Here is a 22,635-nt window from a genome sequence, read left to right on the forward strand (position 1 = left end):
TTAAGTTTATTTATTTGTTTTTGAGAGAGACAGAGATAGCACGAGCAGGAGAGAGGCAGAGAGAGAGAGGGAGACAGAGAATCCCAAATAGGCTTCACACTGCCAGCACAGAGCTCAACGCAGGGCTTGAACTCAGGAACCTGAGATCATGCCCTGAGCAGAAACCAAGAGTCGGAGGCTTAACTGACTGGGCCACTCTGGTGCCCCTCTTTATTTACTTTTAATTTATATGTGTTTTTATACTTAAAATGGTTTTTTATAGACTACATAGAGTTGGGTTTTGGTCTTTTTTGTTTTTTGTTTTTTGAATCATACTTCAATGTATTGTCATTGTTGATCTGTGAACAAGACAAGTATGTCTTTTTCTCATGAAGGGAGATAATTTTCAATCTGCCCTAACATGTGCCCACACATCTTCACCTCGAAAACATAGCCTTTCAAGCTTTAGTAAGAGTAGATCATTCTTTTTTCACTTTCACAATTTTTATGCTGCTGCCGGAAGTTTTCTTGGCATTTGTTTTGAATTCTGTTGTCAGTGCATCTTTCACTGCTTTTGCACAGATCTGGAATTATCAGATGTACCTGAGTCCAGCCTGTCACCAGTACAACACCATGGTGTCTCAAGAGTGAGCACCTTTGGCCAAGTTGCAAGGACATGTTATTGCTGGTCTGGCTGGCAGCCCAGCGACAGGAAGTCAGGCCTGAGAAGCAGAAGGGGCAGGTCCTGGATGTGCCAATCCTGCCACTTCTTGCCCTGCTCCACCTCCCTAATGGCCCCTGCTGCCCACCAGAAGCCAATCACGTCTCATTTTTTTGATCCACTCTTACAATCTCTGTCTTTTAATTGGCTCATTTAGACCATTGACATTGAAAAGTGATCCCTGATATAGTTAGAATAATATTTATCATATTTGTTACCATTTTGTATTTGTTTCCCTTGTTCTTTGTCGTTATTATTGTCTTCCACTCTTCCTCTACCTTTTGTGGTTTAATTAAGCACTTTTCTCTCCTTTCTTAGTATGTACATTATACCTTTTATTTTATTTTATTTTTTTAGTGGTTGCCCTAGATTCTACAATATACATTTACAACTCATCCAAACACACTTTCAAATAACACCATACTGTCTTATGGTAGTGTAAGTACCTTATATAACAAAATAATCCTAATTCCTCTCCCCTATCCTTTGTATCATTGTCATTCATTTCACTTATATATAAGCATTCAAGAGTATATATACAGGCAAGAGATATACATAAACACTCATAATTGAATATATTGTTGCTATTATTATTTTGAATAAAGTGTTATCTGTCAGGTCAATTATGAGTAGAAAAATAAGTGTTTTTTTTTTATTTTTTTACCTTCACTTATTCCTTCTCTGATGTCTTCCTTTCCTTATGTAGATCTGAGTTTCTACCCTATAGTATTTTCTTTCTCCCTAAAGAACTTCTTTGAACATTTCTTGCAAGGCAAAACTACTGGCACCAAATTCCCTCAACTTTAATTTTCCAAGGAAGTCTTTGATTCTCCTTCACTTTTGAAGGATTAATTTTCAGGACTCAGACTTTAAGACCGGCATTCTTTTTCCTCTCAATTCCTTAAATATTTCACTCTATTCTCGTTTTGCTTACAGTTTTTTTTTAAAGCTAAATAAATGCACAGCATTAAAGACATATTGCAAACTCATTTGCTCATCAGTGATGCTTGTGACTTTTTGCTAAATTACATGATGGGTATTGAATACAACATCAAGGCTACAGTCATGACATGCTTTTAAGTTCAAACGGAATCATTACCTTTTCTTCATCACTTTCTTACATCTAGAAAATCAACAGAACATTATGCCAAAGCTCTGATTCTATCATTTGCCAATTTCCATGGTATACATACTTCCATCCTGGCTGATTTCAAACTACCAACCTGGTGTCATCAAATGCAGGGCTGGGAAGAGAACTGCAGTAGCCCATATGATCTGGTATTTTAGTTCAACTGTAGAGATACAATACATGTAAGTGTCCCCAGGGCCCAGATAATAGTAAAATGTTGTGAACTAATTAGGAAGTAATGAGTTTTGAGTTTATATTCCCTTAGTTTTTTTTTTTAATATTTTTATTTATTTCTAGGAGAGAGAGAGAGAGAGAGAGACAGCGTGAGCAGGGGAGGGTCAGAGAGAGAGGGAGTCACAGACTGAAACAGGCTCCAGGCTCTGAGCTGGCAGTCAGCACAGAGCCCGACGCGGGGCTCGAACCCACAAACCGTGAGATCATGACCTAAGCGAAAGTCGGACGCTTAACCGACTAAGCCACCCAGGCGCCCCTATATTCCCTTAGTTTTAATGTAATTCATTTAATTGTAATTTCACATAATTCACATGTTTAATAATGGTAATGTTTACCAACCACTCAGCTTGCAAGATTCCTGAAAATTTAACCACTGGCTCTCAAGAGTTGGTACTTGCTGGCTCCAGTGTGTCACCAGGTAGTATTGTGGGGAGGACAGTTGGGTGTTAGGAGAAGGAGGAGGAAAAGCAGTGGGGATAAAGGGCAAGTTCACCTAGATCACCAGCCCTTGTTACCCTAATTTCCTTAGGGAGACCCATTGGAGAGTGCCTGTGACCTGTTAAAATGGACTTTAAAAAACAAGGGGCTGAAGTCTTTTCCTGCACACCAGTAAAATCATCTTTCCAGTGTTTCATTCTTTGTGGCTTAACTCTTGGAAAAGCATATGTATTTTTTCTGCCAATTCTAGTCCCTTCTCTTCTGCAAAAAGTTAGACACAAGCTCTGAAATGAAGGTGCCCCCTCCCCTCTAAATAAAACCCAGGGCTCACTAAATTCTACTGCACTGCACCTAGCTGGGAAATTGGGTTTCTGCCTGTTGATCTGCCCTTGCCCTCCCCGTGTCTCTGTGGCTTTGGCAGAGGACCCAACTTCATGTGGAGGTGTTCTCTGAAGTTATGGAACAAATCACACATAAGACATAAGAACCTTTTAAAGTTCAGTCATCCAAGTCCAGCCTTGAACTAAGTGACCCAGATTTTGAGGTGCTCTATTCTTTGTGCTCCAAGAGGAGTTAGCAGGCAGAATTAGCAGAGGCGGGTAAAGGGGGGAGGGGGGTCATTTCTGCTCAAGGCTGGGCTTGCTGAGCCACTTTCCCGGCTTTATTAGTCTGAGCACTTGACTCGGACTTCTTAGGAACAGCAAAGTGATTTAAAGCTTGAAAGGAGATGAGCAATCCTCAAGACTCAGGCAGAAAAAGTCCCAGCGACACAGGAAGCCATCTGGTTCCTGATGCATAACTAGTCGGCAGTGTCAGCTCTGCCTGACACTGACCTCGCTCTGCTGTGGCATCTTCGAGCAGCTGCTGGGCTCCTCACGGGGCTCCCTTCTCTCTCTTCACTGGCTGATGGATCCCAAGGGGCTCCTCTCATTGAGCTTCCTGCTGTTTCTCTCGCTGGCTTTGGAGTGGAGCTGTGGAAAAGGTGAGTGCTCATCTGTTTGAGAGTATGGGTCCCACTGTTACCTGCCAGGAGTCAGCCAGCCGAGGGACAGGGAGAAGTTGCAGGGGCTGGGGGCTGGCGGTTGGGGTTCTGCTGCCGCTTCCTCAGAGACTGTTTCTGAGTTTCTCCTGACTCAAAGAGGAAGGAATATTGTGAGTTCCTGGAACCTGGATTTCAAGGCTCAATCTTACTAGTCTTAGTTTCCAGGGAGACCAGGAGCCTTAAGCCAAAGGCACTGGTCACATTCCAGACCAGCCTTTCAGGGTCAAAGGCTGTGGTCAAGGTTCTGGTTGAGTGATTGGTTTTGTATCTGGCAAAGACCCAGGCTGACAGGCTGGGATGGACAGGCTGAGCTCTGGGAGGAGACTCCTACATCCCTGACCTTGAAGGGGATCGTCACATACGTGAGCAGACAAACCAGAAATATGGTCCAACAACAAAGAAGGGCCGCAGTGAGAAGAGAAGTTAGAAGTGAAAACCCCAGGCATCAGCTGAGAACAGGCAGTGGCCATGGTGTGGTCATACTGGTGGCTACTTTCCTGGAAGAGAACCTTCCACAGCAGCAAGAGGGGGAGAGGCCAGGATTTTTGGTGTCCAGGGCTGGTTACAGTAAATGGGAAATGCAAATTAGGAACTCTTGTGGGGCAGGGCAGCTCCAGCCATCATGCCAGATGCACAACAGAGCATTTGCAGCTGGGCTCTGCTCCTGTCTTTCTGGCTTGTGTTCCTCTGAAGGTGAGCTGGTGTTCTCTGTTAGTAGTATCAGGGTTAAGAGAAAAGGGATTTGAGAATAAAGAGGCCACGCAAGAAGTAGACTTTGGGCTCACTGAAGAGTGTTTAAATGTCTGGAGTTCAATTAGACTGGGGGAGGCAGCTTGGCCTGGAAGCAGCATTAGGGAAGGTGGGGGGAAATCCTGACGCTCCGGGTGTTTTGTACTCGGGGTTTTCAAGACCGCAAATCCATTAAGGACTTTTCCAGGAAAAGCCCAGAGATATGCTAGGGATGTCGGAGAGGCTGCACATGGGATCTATCTTTTGCTAGACTTCCAGATAAAGAGGCCCTTTCTTGACTCCTGTTTCCCTCAGAATTAGGCAGACCCATGGCGCCTGCTTTCTGAGGTCTAAGGAAGGGGTGACTGAGCTCAGGGCTCAAAAAGCCAAAGTGAACCACTTTAAGCCCTTCCAGGTGCACCCCATTTGTGACTCTACCATTTGGGGATATTTCTAAGTGACCATCAAGAGTGATGGGGTTGAACAGTGGGCTGGAGGTTTTAAATCTCTGTGCTTGCTTGTCTGCTGGCCAGCCTGGCCCATGGTGTCCCCATGACACCAGGTGCTGACAGATATTCCATTGGAGGCTGGGAGTTCCTTGGTTAGTGAGAAGCAGCCCAGCCCCGACGGGGGGTGGGGGGGGAGGGGGGGCGTGTCTACCCAATCGGCAGCAGCTGTCTTCTCTGAAATACGCACAAAATTTTTAGTGTTTTTATTTTTAAATACATACCCTTTTGTGAAACCCCAATTAAACACAGACGGAATGCTTTGCAAGTGGGACAGGTCAACCATGACAGTTATTCAACCAAAAAGCATGATTCTTGTAAAATCAGGACCCTGTCTCCCTCTCATCTCTACTCAGCTTGCCTCACAATTCCTAGTCAGAATTGTAAAAATCAAAAAGTCCACATGTCCTTTCCCCTAATAAAGTGAATTTTCCATTCCCTCAATGGTATTTTTTAAAGTAGACTTTATTTTTAGAGCAGTTTGGGGTTCACAGAAGAAATGAGCAGAAGGTACCAAGATTTCCCCCTACTCCCACACATGCACAGCCTCCCTATTATCAGCATCCTCCACCAGAAGGACACATCTATTACAACTGATGAATTTCCTCAAGGGGATTTTGTACCCCTCCATGTGGGTCCACCCCACCTCCTTCATATACATGAAGGACAAGAGTGTGGGTTCCAGACTTGGCCCAACTTTGTTCACCTCCCCATTCATCCCAAGATATAGGCCTCAGCACCTTCTATTTCTCAGAAGCTTTAATAATGCCATCACCTTCAAATCTCTGGCACCAGACTGGAAATCAGAACACCAGGGCTATTTGCTTTTAGCCATAGACTGACTTTGGACAATCCCGTTAAGCCACTATCTATTAAGAACACACAATGTGGCATTGTGTGAGGTGTGGAGGAAGCAAAATGAACAACTACAGCCTCTGCCCAGCACCCAGTGCAGTGTCTGGTACGGGAGAGCCCTTCCACAAATGTTTGTTGAAAGAATAATAATAGTAGGTACAACCTGCTTGCTTTATACCAGGCACTGTTCTAAGTGTTTTATGTGTATTATTCGTTTAATTTTCATGCCAACTTTATGAGATATGTGTTATTGTTGTTACCATTACAATTTTATACAGAAAGGAATGAGAGACACAGAGTGGTTTAACAGGTTCTCTGTAGTCTCACAGCCTGACTTCAGCAGCCTCGATAAATGACTGTAGATACACTTATGGTGGGACTGAGGATGCTAAAATCTGTATCCAGATCCCATGGTGAAAATTAGAACATGCTACCTATAATTGGAGCATGTACATTGATTATAATTGAATGGAAGTATAGGAATATTCAAAAGATGAGAGAAGGCGATAAAATCACAGAAGGAAGTAGAGGGCATATGGAAGTATTTGGTCTGGAATTTGGAAAGTGGATAGGAACTTCTTTCATCAAGTAAGGTTTCATTTAATTTTTGTGTGAGCTAGTTTGTTTATTGGAAGAGTATCACACATACATCTATAAAACTTCCTCAGTACAAAAGGGTGTACAATGGAGACAAATCCCCCTTCCATCCCCCCTGTTGGAGGAAACTGTTATCAGCAGTGTGTCTTCCTAAGTAGATACATCGGGTAGGTTGGGTTTTTAAAGGACTTAAAGAGAATATTCCAGATGAAGGCACCAATGCAGAGGTGAGGGTTCCAAGTGTTCAGGGGGAAGTGGTTTGTTGAGCCTAAAGCCCAGGGTTTACAGCCAAGGGTTTTCCATGTCCTCACCTGGCAAGCGGGGAGAAGGATCCCCAGCGTTTGCCACCATACTATACTGAGGGATAGTATAAAATCTCCTGATTTGGGAGTAAGGAGAACTTAGTCTCTCTGTTCATTCACTTATTTATCTCATCCAATGTTTTATTCTCTTGAGCCACAAAGATTTATTGAGTTTCTGCTATGTTCCAGCTGGGCGTTAGGAGTCCAAATGGACAAAACAGACCCAGTGACTACTACTTCTGGAAGCTTATTCTTGAGTAAGGGTGGCAGTCCTAGATCAGAGTTAAAAGTGTGATGGGTGAGACACACTCGTGATGCAAAGCATAGGAGACACTAGTGGGGAGGCCTTGACTAAGCTGGGGGGTCAGTGAAAGACAGAAGGAAGCATCCAGGGAAACAAGGGTGGCAACAGGCGTTTGGGTTGGGGTAAATGCAAATACTCCGAGACAGAAAGACCCAGCAGCATCAGGGAACAGGGAAAAAGAGGGCGGCTCATGGAATTGCAGGTTACAAAGCAGCCTTGGACAAATTATCTTTTCTTCCTGGGACTAGATCTGCCGTAAGAAGTGGGAACTGTTAAGTGCCACCCTGTCCTCCACCTGAAAGAAATGCTATAGTGAGATGCCCCCCAGCATATGTGAAAGTGTCATGGCCGGCAGAAAGAAGAGGAGGGGTGGCTCTTATTAGGTAGAATCCTATCTCGTGAAGGGTTGGCTAAATGCTGCTGATTTCAGGAAAATATCCACGGGCCCATGTGAATCACTCTACTTTCTAAGTAGAATTACCCTTGAAGAAAGTGAGTTGGTGTTAACAACTACCAGTGTTTCCCCCAGACGCTTTAGTAAACAGGGGCTGACTGAATCACAGACCCACTGGAAAACACTCATCAGACGGTAGGAAGTTTCAGGAGCAGAGACTCCACTTGAAGGGTTTTGTGAACCACTTTAAAGTCCCCACTTATTTTTCCACTTGGGTTTAGGTGGTGCTGGTTTCTAGTACCCCCTCCAGACCCAGCTACTGACAGGGAGTCAGTTGGTAGGTCATCGTTTTTTGTGTGGGTTGCAGGGTGTGAGGGTCTCTTCCTGACCAAGTTCAATTCCACTCCCCGTGAGTGAGTGTGCAGACACTACTCAGCCTGCCTTTGTCATCTGTTCCTTCTCTTCTTGTCCCCTTTCCCTTCCTACTTGCTTTCTTTGATTCTTTTGGCGATGGACTCCCCCCCATTTGGTCCTATAAACTCCTTTTCCTTCATTGTTATGAGTCTCCACCAATGTCACCCTCATTTCTGCCCGGGTGGACTGCCTCATACTTCTCCCAACCTCTGAATCTCTAGCCCAATGCCACCTGAGCCCTTTTTGGGTCAGTGCTGGGATTTCAGGGCATTTTTAGTATGGAGAGTATATGGTCTGTCCAATTCTCCAACAGCCGATCTTAGCCACATACTAATTGTGTCCTTTCTAAGTGCTTGCGTTACTTAACCAGGCGGTTTTGTGTTACTTTTCTGTCTTCCTTATCAACTAGAACAATCTATGCTCTCTGAGTCATGGACTCCTTCTTTTATGAGAATTAACTTATGGTTAAGTTCAGTTATTCAGTTCAGTTACATATTGGGCACAGCTAAGTAAAAGAGATTTTAATCAGGTAATGTCATTTTTTGCAGTCATAGATCGAATAGTTATTTATTAAAAGCTTACCATGTACCAACTACTGTTGTCGATCTTAGAAACAAAACAATGAACAGAACAAAATTCCTTCTTTTGAAAACCTTGCATCCTAGCCAGGGACACAAAAAGAAAATAAGCAAATATCCACTGTATCACCAGACAGTGATAAAAGTGCAATCAGAAGGGGTGTTATTTTGTATATAAAATGGTCAGAGCCAGTTTCTCAGAGGAAATAATTTTTTTTGAGCAGAAACATAAAATAAAGTGAAAGAGTGAGCTATCCAGATATGGAAGGGAAGAGATTTCCAGAGAACAACAAAAGCAAAATCTTGGAGGTGGGAATGTTCTTGTTGAGATGTGTGAGCCAGTGCGACCATAGAGCAATGAATGGAGGGAGAGGGCAGGAGAGGGGTCAGAGACAGGGTTACTCATAATCTTTGAAGCCATAACAAAGCCTTTGAATATTTTTTCTATGGGTGCTAGAAAGTCCTGGAAGTTTAAAAGCAAGAGAGAGATAGAATCTGACAAAGGTTTAAAAGATGAGTCTGTTCACTGTATGGATGCCGGGGGAGGAGTTGGAAGCCAACGGCCATACCAGGCTGTGATAATGGTGGTAAAAATGATGGAGGTTTGAAGTGCTAAGATTGCAGATCTATTCTGAAGATAGAGCCAACAGGATTTGCTGGTAGACTGAATGCAGAGTATGAGAGAAGGAAAGGAGTCAAGGATGATTTCAATTTTTTTGGTCTGAGAATTCGGAGGAGTTATAATGTTGTTGGTGGAAGGGGATATGGAACCAAGAGTTCATTTGCAGAGTTTGCAGTGTCCTTTAGACCTCAAAGTACTGATCTGTGTAGGTATTTTGGGAGGGAGATCTATCTCTGCAAGTATGTCAACCCATGCAGCTGGGTGAATGTGGCTGAGAGAAAGGAGGTCTGAGTACTGAGTCCTGGCATGCTCTAATATTTAGAGGTCTTTAAGAGAAGCAGTTTCCATCAAGAAGATGTGGTTTATCTATACGATGGAATACTACATGGCAATGAGAAAGAATGAAATCTGGCCATTTGTAGCAACATGGTTGGAACTTGAGGGTGTTATGATGAACGAAATAAGTCAGGCAGAGGACAGATACCATATGTTTGCACGTATAGGTGAATTAGGAGGAACTTAATGGAGGACCGTGGGGGAGGAGAAGGGGCAAATAGTTGGAGAGAGGGAGGGAGGCAAACCATGAGAGACTCTTGAGTGCTGAGAACAAAATGAGGGCTGATGGGGGTGGGGGAGAGGGGATGGGGGGGATGGGCATGGAGGAGGGCACTTGTGGGGATGAGCACTGGGTGTTATATGGAAGCAAACTTGACAATAAACTATTTTTAAAAAAGGGGGGAAAAAAAGAGGAGCAGGTTCCAGTCAGGCAGACTGAGAAGGGGCAGCTAACAAAAGAGGAAGAAAACTAGGTGAGTGTGGTGCTCCAGGGGCTAAATGAAGGGTGTTTCAAAGAGGGAGTGAGAAACCATGTCAAGTGCTCATGAGAAAGCAAGACAAGAAGGGAGAATAGATTTGGCACCATGATGCAATGACTTGACAAGAGTGGTTCCAGTGAGTAGTAAGGAAGAGCACCCGCTAAGAGGGAGCACAGGAAAAATGAGTCAGGAAATGGAAACAGAAAATAAAAACACACATTAAAGGGCTTTGCAATAAAGGCAAAGAGAGAAATGAGGCAGATGCTAGGGATGAACCTGGGGTCAGGGGAAATGTTTGTAAATGAGAGAAGTTACAAGTTGGTTTGTTGTGTATTGGTGGAAATAACCCATAACATTCTATACTGATAATAAGCTGATGATGCAAGGGATGAGGGCAAATGCAAGAGCAAATTCTTGAAGTGGTTAAGTGCTCCATGAAGGAAGAGGCTAGGCTTAAGGGGAGCACAAACTCTCCATCTAAGTAGGTAGGTTTCTTGGTGGTGGTTACAAATGGAAGTTCTATTTTTGTTTCTACTACTACCTTTTCAGTAAAATGAGAATCAGAGTCATCAGCTGAGGTCAACAGTTTGAGGAGAGGAGAGGAGGTGTTAAATAGTCAGCAGTAGGATCTCTTACAGTGATTTGAAAGGTCTGGTTTTGGGTTTCTCTTTCTTTCTTTCTTTCTTTCTTTCTTTCTTTCTTTCTTTCTTTCTTTCTTTCTTTCTTTCTTTCTTTCTTTCTTTCTTTCTCTTATTGTTGTTGGCTCAGCTCTTTTGAAAAAGAAAAGTAAAATAATTTCTCACCCTTGATTTTGGAAACTATTTAATGATTTTTTGGAGAGCAAGAATTCCACAGTTTGAACCCTGGGCTCACTACCTGCCTGACTCTACACCCCTCAGACTTTTCTTTTTCTTCATCATCTGAAATGATGCTCTGTAGCCTTGGTATTCTGGGCTCACAAGCTCAGAATCAGCTTTGGTTGTACTCCACCCTTCATATTATGTACTGAGTGGTGGTGAGAAGTCTGGTCAAGAAATTAGTAGACCTGGCTTCCAGTCCAGTTACTAGTTACGTGACTTTAGGGATGTCATTTTACTTTTCCACATCTTTGTTTTGCTGTGCCTTTACTATAAATCTGAGTTGTTAGAATTCTCTTCCAGATCAAAGAAATCTAGTGTACCAGTTAGTCTGTACATCTCCACTGTAAGTAATTTTAAGATTTCCATTGGGAGTTTTGAAATATTGAGAATATAGTGGGACTGTTGTGACTATTTTTATTGGCTACTAAGCACCTGGCAATGCCAGGGAGAGCCCAAGAAGAAGAGGGAGCACCTGTAGTCTGTCATTCCTGATCCACAGACAGGATATGGTTCTGAAAGACTTGTGCAATAAGGGACTTCCTTCTTCCTCCTCCCACAGGTGAGAGCTTGATGAATTGTCAAGAGGTCATTCATCAGTTGGGATGCAATGTGGCGCTGCCCCTGGCATCTGAAGGGATAAGTAAGAGCATGAACAAGAGCATCCACATCCTCGTCACAAAGGCAGAATCACCACAAAAAAATATCAAGGAGAAAATAGTGTCTGTGAATCTGCCGGAAGGGGGCTCTCCACGCTTTCTGGAAGATGGTTATAAATTTCATCTGGAAAACCTGAGCCTGGAGATCCTGGAAAGCAAGAAGAAAAATGAGGGCTGGTACTTCATGACCCTGGAGGAGAACTTTTCAGTTCGACATTTTTGTCTGCACCTGAAGCTCTATGGTAATAACAAGGCTTCCCCAGTCCACACCAGGCAGGGGTTAGGGGGCAGAGATAGTCCCTTGCCTAAGAATTTAGCAGTGTCTCAGAAGTGAGGGTTCCAAGATTGGGAGTGACTTGAAAGATCAGCTAGTCCAGGGTGTGTAAACTGTGGTTTAGGAAGAGGTTTTAGAGATTCACAAACCTGTTTTGTCCAAATGGCTCATTGGTAGTAGCTGATGAGCACTAGTTACTACCCCTATTTCCCAAAGACAAGCAGCCTAGCTGTGTACAAACTACTGAGCCTGGGGGCCCAAGAGTCTCAATTTGCAAATAAGACTTGGACTGAAAAAAGGTTTTATTTTTCCCCAGATTTTTAAAATGTTTGGATACCATGGATGAAGTCTGACCTCTTTTCTATAGATGAAGACATTGAAATCCATGGGACTGGCATGTGCTTACACATGTCCTTGTGGCTGGTCCTCTGCACTAGGGGCAAAAGAGAGCTGAGTCTCAGCCCAGCACCATTCACACGTCCCATGCCCAGGCATAGGACCACATCCACCTGTAGAAGGGCTCCTTTTTATCATTGCAACAGAGGTTCTGGTTATAAAGTCACTTAGTTGCAGAACTTAAACTAGAACCTAGGTCCATCTGAATCCAAGGCCAGTGCTTTCTTGAGCCTCTTTAATGGCCAGCCCCTCTTATATGCATCCAGAGTTTGTGTCTCTCAAGCCCAGAGGCTCTCTTATAGAGAGACTTTCTTATCTCTGAGATGGGACAGAGAGTGTCACCTACCCAGCATTTCTTTGAAATCTTCAGATGCCTACAGGAGAGAGGGTACTACCCTCCCTGCTCTTTCCCCTTCCTCTACACAGTGTATGCAGACTCCCCTCAGCCCCCTGACAGGTACCAGGGAGTTCTGGCCACTCCAGCAGTGGCCCCCAGGGATAATCCATCATGAATTTTCCAGAACAGTTCATTGCCTTTGTCGCATCTTGTCACCTAAATTCTTACCTTGGGAAGTGTGGTCTATGCAACCATGATAGTCTTCTCAAGTCCAAGAAAGAAGTTGGATTTCAGAGTAAGACAGACCTAGGTTCTGAGCTCAGCCAGAGTGATAATATGTGACCCACACCATCACTCTGGGACTCAGTTTCTTCATCTGTAAAATGGAAATACTTATAATTAAGGCTATGATTGTTGAGCAAGTTGTTGAGAAGATTAAAGGATATGATGAATGTGAAGTTCCAGAATCCTATCCGTCCTACAGTAATTGTTAAATGAATATGACTTGCTCCCTTGCTTTGGCTATTTCATGGCATTAGAGTGAGTACCCCTTCCCAACACATACTATAGATAAAACCCCACCACCAAGTCATTCTTTCAGATCTAGGAGGTAATACTTTAGTCAATGACAAACCATTGAGGATTAGTTGACAGATAGAAAACAGAAGAACAAGTCAGATCAGGAGCATCAGCAAGAGCAAGTGGATTCCTAACAGTAGTGGTGGGAGGGGAAAAAATGACACATTATTCTTCTCTATTTTGTCCTGAGGTCATACCAGAAAGGAGCGTAGTGGAGTGAGAGGGGTAGTGGAGTGAGAGGGATTTGGGGAACCAGTAAGTCCCTATTAGAATAAATTGCACGGCAGACCCACAGGGAGGGAAAAGTACCATTAGGTTTCATTTTCTTCTAACAAAAAGGTGAAGTTAGAATCCCAGGGGGTTCACTCCAGTGAGGCCTTCCTTCCTCCACCTCCTGACAGAGCAAGTCTCCACTCCGGAAATAAAGGTGTTGAACCGGACCCAGGAGAATGGAAACTGCAGTTTGATGCTGGCCTGCGAAGTGGAGAAAGGGGACCATGTAGCTTACAGCTGGAGGGAGGAGGCCGGCACTGATCCACCGATCTCAGCCAACAGTTCCCACCTGCATCTCAGCCTGGGCCCTCAGCATGTCCACAACATCTACATCTGCACTGTGAGCAACCCCATCAGCAACCAGTCACAGACCTTCACCCCATCGTCCAAGTGCATGCCAGATCCTCCAGGTGAGTGCCCTGGTGGGGCCCTTGTAGCACATTGATGATAGGGCTCAGTCCCCACCTGGGAACCAATGACTTGCTGCCTTCCCCTTGGTAACAACACTTTACATCTTCTCTGTAGTTGATAAAAGCCTCTTCAGGTGCATTCGGTGGGTGCTCTCTGCTCATAATCACCAGCAGGGCATTCTGCTCAGTTCACAGCTGGGGACACCGATAAGAAATGATGGAGCCAGACCCAGAGTGCAGGCTTCCCTGTTGTGATTCTTCCTTTCCCCTCCTTTCGTGGCTCCAATCTGCAAGAGTGGCTGAATGGGAGAGTGCAGGTGGCAGGTCTTGACTCCCAGCCCATGCTCCACTCAAGGTGGGACAGGTCTGCACCATAGATAAGACTTGTTGACCCCCTCTGTGCAGCAAACTGGGCATGGACAGGATACATGACCTCTGCTCTCCAGCAACATGTTGTGAAGCTAAGACATGAAACATTTGCTCAGTAATGAAAAGCAGGGTATGATGAAGGGCCACATGTTATGGAATGGACTGAGAATCTCATAGCAAGTCAGACATCCAGGAGAGTCAGGTCTCTGACCGAGACCTGGACTGTGACTTTCAGGAATGGTAATAAATCACAGAGTACTGTGTTATTGGCAGAGCACTTTCAATGCTATAATCTCTTTTGATCCTCACAATAACCTAGATAAGTGTTATCACTATCCTCATTTAATGGATGAGGAACATGAAGCTTGTAGCATTTAAGTGCCCTTCTCAAGTTTCCTCAAGATTTAGCACCTAAGATTAGACTTTCTGACTGCTCATTCTCCAGGAAGCAGAGCATCATTATTCTGCTATCAAAAGGAAGGGAGAGCTGATTAAGTAACCATTTGAGGTTGGAAGCTAGCTGGATAGAACACTCATCTTTTCAGTGTCAGATCCCGTGTCCATGCCTCAGTGGGTTCAGGGACAGAAGGACCTGGCTACTGGCCCTCCAAGTATTACTAATGCCCTGACATTCTCCTTTCTGCATCCACTGGGGAACAACAGCCATTCCAAGGAGACTTCAGCCTACTGCAGACTTGGTGTCTATGTGGAAGGCATTCTAGAGTTTACGGAAGGTGTCCCCAGTGGCTCTAGACCCAATGCTGCTCTCCTTACCTGCAAGTATAAGCTCACTTAACCTAAGACTTAGATTATTTATCTAAAATCATAACAACTTACAGGTCTTAATTGTTTAGTACATGCCACTTATGTGACATCTCACTCAAACCTCACAGTCATCAAAGAGTATTTAGTACTCCCACTTCATAGATGAGCAAACAGACACATAGAAAGATGACACACAGGGCATGTAGCAGAGCTGAGCTATCTGATCCTGGAATCCTCGTAAGTAGTACAAGGAAAATATAATACACTTTAAATGCCTTATAAATAATTAGAAAAATGCAAGGTTTGTTCTTGGGCCTTCTGTGGTCACAGCAAACCTCTTAGAGCAAAGACAGGGCATCAAGAGTTTTGCCCTGGACTATCTCAAAAAAGGAAGGACTCTGTTCATGCTTTTCTATGTGGTTGAAGAAGAATTTCATTCATGCATTCCAAAGTCATGATAGGTCATGAAGTTCTGTCCAGAGTCAATATTCTATGATTCACTTTGCACGCACATTAATAAGAAGGCTAACAAAAGTTTACAGTCTGCTAGGGCTGTTGTGACAGAGTACCATAAATGGGGTGGTTTCAACAACCACAATGTATTGCCTCAGTTCTGGAGACTAGAAGTCCAGTGGTGAGTACACGAAGACAAAAAAAAGACATGACCTTGCCCTGAAGGAAAGAGAGCATTCTGGAAGTAGTTAATCCTAGATCGTGTAGTGGGACAGGCAGAACAGAAGTAACAAAGAGGAAGGAATGATTGATGCTATCTGAAGGAATCAGAGAGAGCATCACAGAGGATATGATACCGAAGGGTTTTGAAGAATAAATAGAAATTACTCAAGCACATAGAAGAAAGGCATTCCAGGCATAGGGAAAAGCAGAGGCAGCTGGGTCTTGTCCTGTGTTACCCTCCAGGCAATAAAACGTTTTTGATAGAGGAGTAACATGATTGTCTTTGCATTTCAGACAGAACTTCAGTGGTGTGGAGAATAGGTGGGGCAAGGAAGAGGTAGCAGAAAGAGAAACTAGTTATGGGGAAGGGCCACCATTGCAGTGACCCATCAAGAGGTAGTGAGTGGCTGTTGGTTTAATGAAGACTTCATACAAGGGAAATTCCAGCCTTGGGACGAAGTGGTGAAGTCTGAGGATTTACTGGAGATCTCTTCACTGTGCCATTTCTCTAATGACATTTGTCCAGGTTCCCAGTGGTATATTCATTCTTCTTCCAATTGCCACATCATTATTTTACAGTAAGAAACATCTTTGTTTGTTTTTTCTGCTGATTCCCGGTGAGTACAGTAAGAACCATCTTAATGTCCCTTGCTATGAGGCATCTTTACTGCAAAGTCCAAACCTTAAGGTGCTACAAAGCCCTCTTGCGAGGTTGTGCAGAACATGCTGATGTGGGCCGACACCGTGGGCCTTGCTGCTGTCCTTCATGACTGTCTTCTGAAAGAGTTATATCTATGCTAGAATGAATGATACAAAACCTTACATAATTCAACTAAAAGGGAATGTCCCTGGGAGCTCCTCTTGGAAGGAAGACACTTTTCAGTAGATCAGCAGCAAGTTGGCTCAGCAAGTCTGGGTTAGCTCAGGGGAAGAGACAGGTGACACCTGCCAGTGAGCACCAGGGACTCCCCCTTTCTGACAAGGCCAGGGAGCACCCACTGCTATAGAGTCACCTAGATGTTCCGTGCACAGAGACAGGTCCCTCTTCATCATGCACCCAGTCCAGTTGATGTGACGACAGTGGCGGAAGGGTAGAACCTGGTACCTCTTGTGGGCCAGAGACTTGTCACATGGCCACACTTGCAACAAGGGAAGCTGGACAGCCCTGTGACTGGACAACACTCAGACTTCCATGGATGGATGGGGAAAAGTGTGGGCACAACCAGTAGCCTCTGGAACACAATGTGGGTGGGATAGGCGGATGTGAGGGGTTTTTCTGGGAACTGTAAACTCTGTAGAAAGGTTTCCTTGGGTGATCCCAGATCTTAAATTAGCGTGTGGGTTGTGAATATCCCCAATTCTGAGTGGAGTGGAAGCCATCATCAACAAAAAGGTGTTTTTTGAAGGTGGCTGACTTCTTTAAGTAGGTGTGTGCTTTGCAGACCGCCTTGCTGACAGAACCACATGAAAGGCAGGAAGGAGATCTGTTCTCAGACCGTTATGGTAGCATCTCAGTATGTCCTGGGGGCACACTGCATTTGTTTCTCTGATTCTTTTTAACAAAAAAAGAATCTTTCTCTACTTAAAGAATAAGGTTTGGGGACTTGAGGAGGGGCAGTTTTTGTGTGTCTGTAGCAGTGGACTTTTAGCGATTTAAAAAAGTCCCTCTAGCATTTCCCTTGGAGGCATGGCTCCATGCCAAGTTGTCACGTTTAAACCACAGCCCACAGGGTAGAGGACCGGAGGGTGGGGACTCCTCATAAATTGTGCCTGTGTTCTCAACCAGCCTCTTCAGCTGCTTCAAAGAGGCTCCATGGGGGGAAAGGCCCCAACCTCTTATTTAGAAATATTCAGATTGGGTTTCTTTGTGAATGAACAACGGGGCCAATGGGCCTTAGAACCACATGGCTCTGATTTCTGAGCAATGCCATTCTGAGAGGCCTCACTACAGGACTGAGGAAGAAGAGGGAGAGCTGGAGTTTTCTGTCACAGGAAATGGTGGTTTGAAAATGGGAACACAGGTGGTGCAGAGGCCACAGGCACATAATCTCTTCCTGGTTCCATTTCATTATTATGAAGCACATGCTAAGTAGGTCATCGCTCCTTCCCTTTGTTTCCACTTTGAGCCATTCAAAAGTGACCTTGCATTCCTTCTGAGACCTTCTTATATTTAGCACTCTGATAATTCTTAAACAAAGGATACAAGACAGTCTTCTTCCTATGGCTTCTAATTTAATTTAACGTCCTTTATCTTGTCATTAAGTGCTCCCTCCCACATTGTAACAGGTGGTGGTGGGAGGGGGTGCAAATAAAGCTTAAAGCACAGGGTCTACCTTCAAGGATTTACAGTCTAGGTGGGACTTCTCTACCTTACTAGGTAGAAAAATATTATCATATTAAGAAACTTCTACTAAATTCTTCTCTGGAAAGGAACAGGGTTTGTTTAGAATAGTACCTTAGTTTAAATGTTAGCGGGCAGAAGGTGACACCCTCCCCCAAAGAATTCAGCTGTGGTTTAGATGATTCTGTGCAAGAAAGGGGACAGATGTGGCTTCTGCAGATGTAGGAAGAGAAAAAGAAGGTCTGAGCCTGTCAGATGGTGGAAAGCGCCTGGTTCATGATCGAATCCACTCCTGTGACCTTTCATATCTTCAGTAGAAGATTCACACCCACAAAATCTTGGTGTAGGTTTTTGGCTTTACGTGTGTGTGTGTGTGTATGTGTGTGTGTGTAAACTGATGAAGACATTGAACCTTGCACCCAGGACAGCCCAGACTATAGCAAGTGGAGCCAGAGGAGCAAAGACTTGAGGACTATGAGGAAGTTGTTTTCTGACATGGCAGGAATCACGGGCAGCCTGACAGCATTCTGTCCATATTGATCCAAATTGCTAAGGGCAGGGAGCTCCTGACATTTAGTTTCCATATAAACATCTGTATCACTAGATAATAGTACCGAACAGATGAGCACCATGTGTAAGGACACCTGCACCCGCTAGACAGAGAGGGAAACGAAGTCATAAGCCAACAACAGGATGGGGCTGGAGAGCCAGTGGCAGTGAAGGGACTCCTCTGGACGTGAGATCAAACCTGTCTTCTTGTCCTTCCAATCAACCAGCAGGAACTTACCGAGGACCTACTGTGTGCCAAGTCCTAAGACAGCAGCAAAAGAGGGAAAGAGGTGGCATCTGGCCTCTGAGAGGCTAACTAGGTGGGGAGTGGAGGCTGGAGGAAGGAGGTGGCGTGCGTGCATCTTGTGCTGTGCTCCAGCCACTGCTCTGGGCACCTTCTACAATTATTTCCTTGGCTCAGCAGAACAACCATGTGAACCAGATATTGTCATGCTCGCTTTGCACTCGAGGAGACTGAGGCCCCAGAGGTTATGAGCAGCCTATTTGAGGTCACAGAGCTATCACGTGGTAGGTCCAGAATTTGAATCTGCCTATCTGGTTCCAAATGACCTCACTGAAAATGGTCTGCACAACAAAGATAATGTCACAACTCAGGTTCTAAGGCATATGACATAAACCAAGGTGCCGCAGAGTCCCAGGGCAGGGAGCAATGGGAGCTGGAATGGGTCAGGAAACTGATAGAGGAGGTAGGATTGGCCTGGGTGTCAACATTGGGCAGGCCTGGCAGGCAGCTGAAGGCACAGTAGAGGAAGGGGATGGGGGCACAGCACAGAGCACAAGACTGGACAGGTGTTGGAGGGAGGATGTTGAGGGCATGGGCACCTCCCAGTGCTTTCCTTGTGGGTCCCCATTGCCACAGGTGAAAACATAAGTCTATGAGGTCCACAGTTCTCATCTTGCCCAGCTCTGCCACCAATTTCTCTGTGACTTTGGGCACACCTGTCTGAATCTCAGTTCCCTGAACATAAAATCAGGGAGTTGGGTGAGATGATGCTACAGCTCCTTTAACATTAAAAACCTCTATGGACCGATCACTTAAATCCTCGAACAGATTCACATTACTTTGTATCCAAAGACTAGGCGAAGAATCAGGGCTTGTGAAGTCTCTCTCAGGACAACGGCCAGCTTGCCTCTCTGATCTGGCTGGATAGGCAGAAGCTGGTTGGTTATGTCTTAGGGCAAGGATAGCAGATGACTTTCATCCTCGTGACTCCCTGGAAAAGAAGCAGGGCTGGTGGTGTTACGTGCTCTGGCCTAGCCATTTGTTCTTAAATTAATTGTTGTCTTAGAAGGTCCCCAACCTACCTGAGGGAAGAAGAGAGAGGAAATAATCTCAGAATAGTCAGATCTGCTATCATAGTTTGCTGAGTCAGCTCCATGGACTCACAGAACGTGGTGGGGCTTGGCCGCTGTCTCTGCTTATTAGCTTAGGATTTGGGACACTTCTCCGTGGATCCCTGGTGTTGCCAACATAAACCCTGAGTAATCATTCTAATCATTCTTTCTTTTGTGCTGTCTCACAGACACACATGCACCCACACACACCCCCCCCACCTGGTAAGAGGGTTCTCAGTGACCACAAACTGCTCAGAGGGGGACTGCTTGCAGGAAGTTTCAACCACAATGATGTCTCCATGCTCAAATCTTTGGCTTTATATTAATCCAGGAGTCTTACAGTAACTCTCTGCTTGCACCCTGGCATTTTGATCAGGTCATACGGCATGACCATGTGCTAGAGTTGGTAACTGGCAGAGTTAAAGTACCTTCAATCTGGGCAAGATGATCAATAATCAAGATGCTTACAAAGCCAGTTTAGTGAGATTCTTTGGGATGCCTTGATATGTGAAAGGCCCACGAAGAAAAAGGAAGAATTTTTTCAAATCCAGGAGGCAAACTCTGGTGAGCCATCAGGCTGAAAGCCCACTTGGATCTTGGTGGGTGCCTTTTATCAATTCCCTGAGACTTTAGCCTGTATCTTTGGCCGACTCTGTGAACATCACAGGTCAACTCTGTGAGCTGTGTCTGTAGGGACCCTGCTCCTCTATAATCCATCAATTCCTTCATTTCAACTTCTCTACCCTAAATCCATCCCAAGTTCAACAACAAGCAGGCTGATTCTACAATCATCCTTATAAACTACCCTGATGCATTAATGTTAACACTTGCTCTTATACTATAGTTGACCCTTCAACACACAGGGTTGAACTTGGCAGATCCACTTATATGCAGATTTTTTAAAATATAAATACAGTACAGTACTGGAAAGGGATCTTCTCTTCCTTATGGTTTTCTTGACATTTTGTTTAGCTTACTTTACTGTAAGAGTATTGTATCTAATATATATAACATACAAAATATATGTTAATCAACTATTTATGTTATCAGGAAGGTTTCTGGTTAACTGTAGGTTATTAACAGGTTTTTGGGGAATCAAAAGTTACACATGGATTTTCAGCTGTGTCAGGGGGTCAGTACTCCTAACCCCCCGGGCTGTTCAAGGGCCAACTGTATTTAGAGCCTTAATGCTATTACTTTACTTAAAATCCTGGTGCCAGGGTGACCCCACTGTTTATCATCCTGGGTAACTCACCCCAAGCCTGTAATCCTCTCTGACTCTTCAAGAAGTCTGTCTTCACCAGTCGGCCACATTTGTACCCCTAGATCAAGCTCTAGTATTTCAAGGGTCTCCACGCCTGCTTCCTTGCCCACAAAATGGGAATAATGAGAAGAACTACCTCACAGGGCTGCTGTGAGGATTAAATCCATTAATACACACAATGCACTAAAAATAAAGCCTGGTCCATTGCCCGTTACTACCTCAGTAAAGCTAAATGTCTTGTTTGCTGGCTCATTAGGTCTCATTCACCTTTTCCAAGATATTGCTCCTGACTCAGAAGGATTTGGTGAAGTGGGTAAAGGAGAGAAAGAAAAAAAAATAGTGGCTCTGTGACTTTGAGCCTGCTGACTGCCACTCAAGGACTCATATTAAGTTTGAGGATCCCTGAGAGGAAAACATATATGCTTTTCCTTCAGTTCAGGTCCAGTGGCCTCAATACAGTTATTTGCATGGAAGGACAATAATAGTGCCATTGTGTTTATTTTTAAAAGACAAAAGTCAATTGTTCTTCCTCCCAGTGTCTCATGAGAATGGTGTGGGGGTGTGCAGACAGCAGGCAGTACCCACGTGCTTTTTTACCAAAATGGATGCAGGACACATCAGAGATTAACACTAGGGAAACGGGCAGAGAGGCTGACTTGGGACAAAGGTGAGTCTGATTTGAGATATGTGGTCATCAAGGTGCCCATCAGGCATTTAAATAGAAAATTCTTTCTGGAAATTAGGAAAGTGGAGTGTAGTGAGAGAAATTAGGATGAGATAGGAAATTTTCGGTGAGCTGGAGCCTCTATCTGACACCATCAGAACGGATGTCTCTCCTGAACATGTAGAAAGAGAACTCGAGGCCTGGTCTCCCCACTTCCATGAAGGATGTTTTTAAACTCACAGTCTTATTGAGGTTGCCCTCTGACTTTTTCTTTCAGAACTAAGACCATGGGGACTGTATGTCGGGCTGTCCCTAGGAGTCATCGTTGGTGTCATCTTGACTCTCGAGGTGGTAGTGCTGCTGTTTAGAAGAAGAGGTAGGTACTTGACAATGAAGAGACTCATATCAGATTCTGTGGTAAGCAGGGAATGCTCCCCACGAGCAAAGGTCTGCTTGCACCACTCTGGCTTTTCTCCACAAAGCACCTTTTGCAATTACTAAATACACATATCCTGGGACCTTGCTCCGTTCAGTATAATTTAACATGTTTGTTTTTAAACGTTTATTTAATTTGAAAGAGAGAGACAGAGAGAGAGAGAAATAGACAGAGAGGAGGGGGCAGAGGCAGAGGCAGAGAGAGGGAGAGGGAGAGAGAGAACCCAAGCAGGCTCAGTGCTGTCTGCACAGAGCCTGACTTGGGGCCTGATCCCAGGATCCTGGTATCATGACCTGAGCTGAAATCAAGAGTTGGACACTTAACCGACTGAGCCTCCCAGGATCCCTGTAATTCGACATGCCTTGATCCCCTGTGTTAGGCTATGGGAATGAACAGAGGGATGAACCACAGGTGTCTAATGTGGGAGGCCTTTCACAGATCATTCTCACTCTGTATGCCTTGCACTGGAGTAAGGTATATACAGGGTGCTGAAGGGGGCCAGACAAAGGGCCCAAAAATGTTCACCAGTTACAGAATCCAGGGGGCTCCTGCACCTCATTCAAGAAACATTAGAATTACTGACTAATTAAAGGACATTATAGTAAGATGTTTTCATCCAAGGGTTGAAACCTTTCTGTAATTTCTTTTTATTCTTGCAAAATCCCTCTGCAAATAGTAAGCTCGTTGTTTCTACATGACTTAGCAATGGGTTAACAGACGCAGAGAGAAGTTATGTGACTAGTGCGAGTTCACCCAGCCTGTTAATGAGAGA

General features: G+C 44.5%; 1 protein-coding gene and 1 pseudogene across 1 annotated transcript in view; one reads left to right on the plus strand and one right to left on the minus strand.

Moving 5' to 3' along the window:
* Positions 1 to 458: 458 nt before the first annotated feature.
* On the minus strand, positions 459 to 635 carry LOC144228172 (ATP synthase F(1) complex subunit epsilon, mitochondrial pseudogene; annotated as a pseudogene).
* Positions 636 to 3,327: 2,692 nt separating this feature from the next.
* Positions 3,328 to 22,635, plus strand: part of SLAMF1 (signaling lymphocytic activation molecule family member 1) — a 34,137-nt gene continuing 14,829 nt past the window's right edge. The window contains exons 1-4 of the mRNA XM_077760113.1: positions 3,328 to 3,483; positions 11,079 to 11,417; positions 13,163 to 13,444; positions 21,705 to 21,803. Of these exons, the coding sequence (XP_077616239.1) occupies positions 3,408 to 3,483; positions 11,079 to 11,417; positions 13,163 to 13,444; positions 21,705 to 21,803 (796 nt within the window). The 5' untranslated portion in view covers positions 3,328 to 3,407. The remainder of the gene's footprint in view (positions 3,484 to 11,078; positions 11,418 to 13,162; positions 13,445 to 21,704; positions 21,804 to 22,635) is intronic.

This window comes from Crocuta crocuta, unplaced genomic scaffold, assembly GCF_008692635.1.
Source record: "Crocuta crocuta isolate KB4526 unplaced genomic scaffold, BGI_CrCroc_1.0 scaffold133, whole genome shotgun sequence".
Classification (NCBI taxonomy): domain Eukaryota; kingdom Metazoa; phylum Chordata; class Mammalia; order Carnivora; family Hyaenidae; genus Crocuta; species Crocuta crocuta.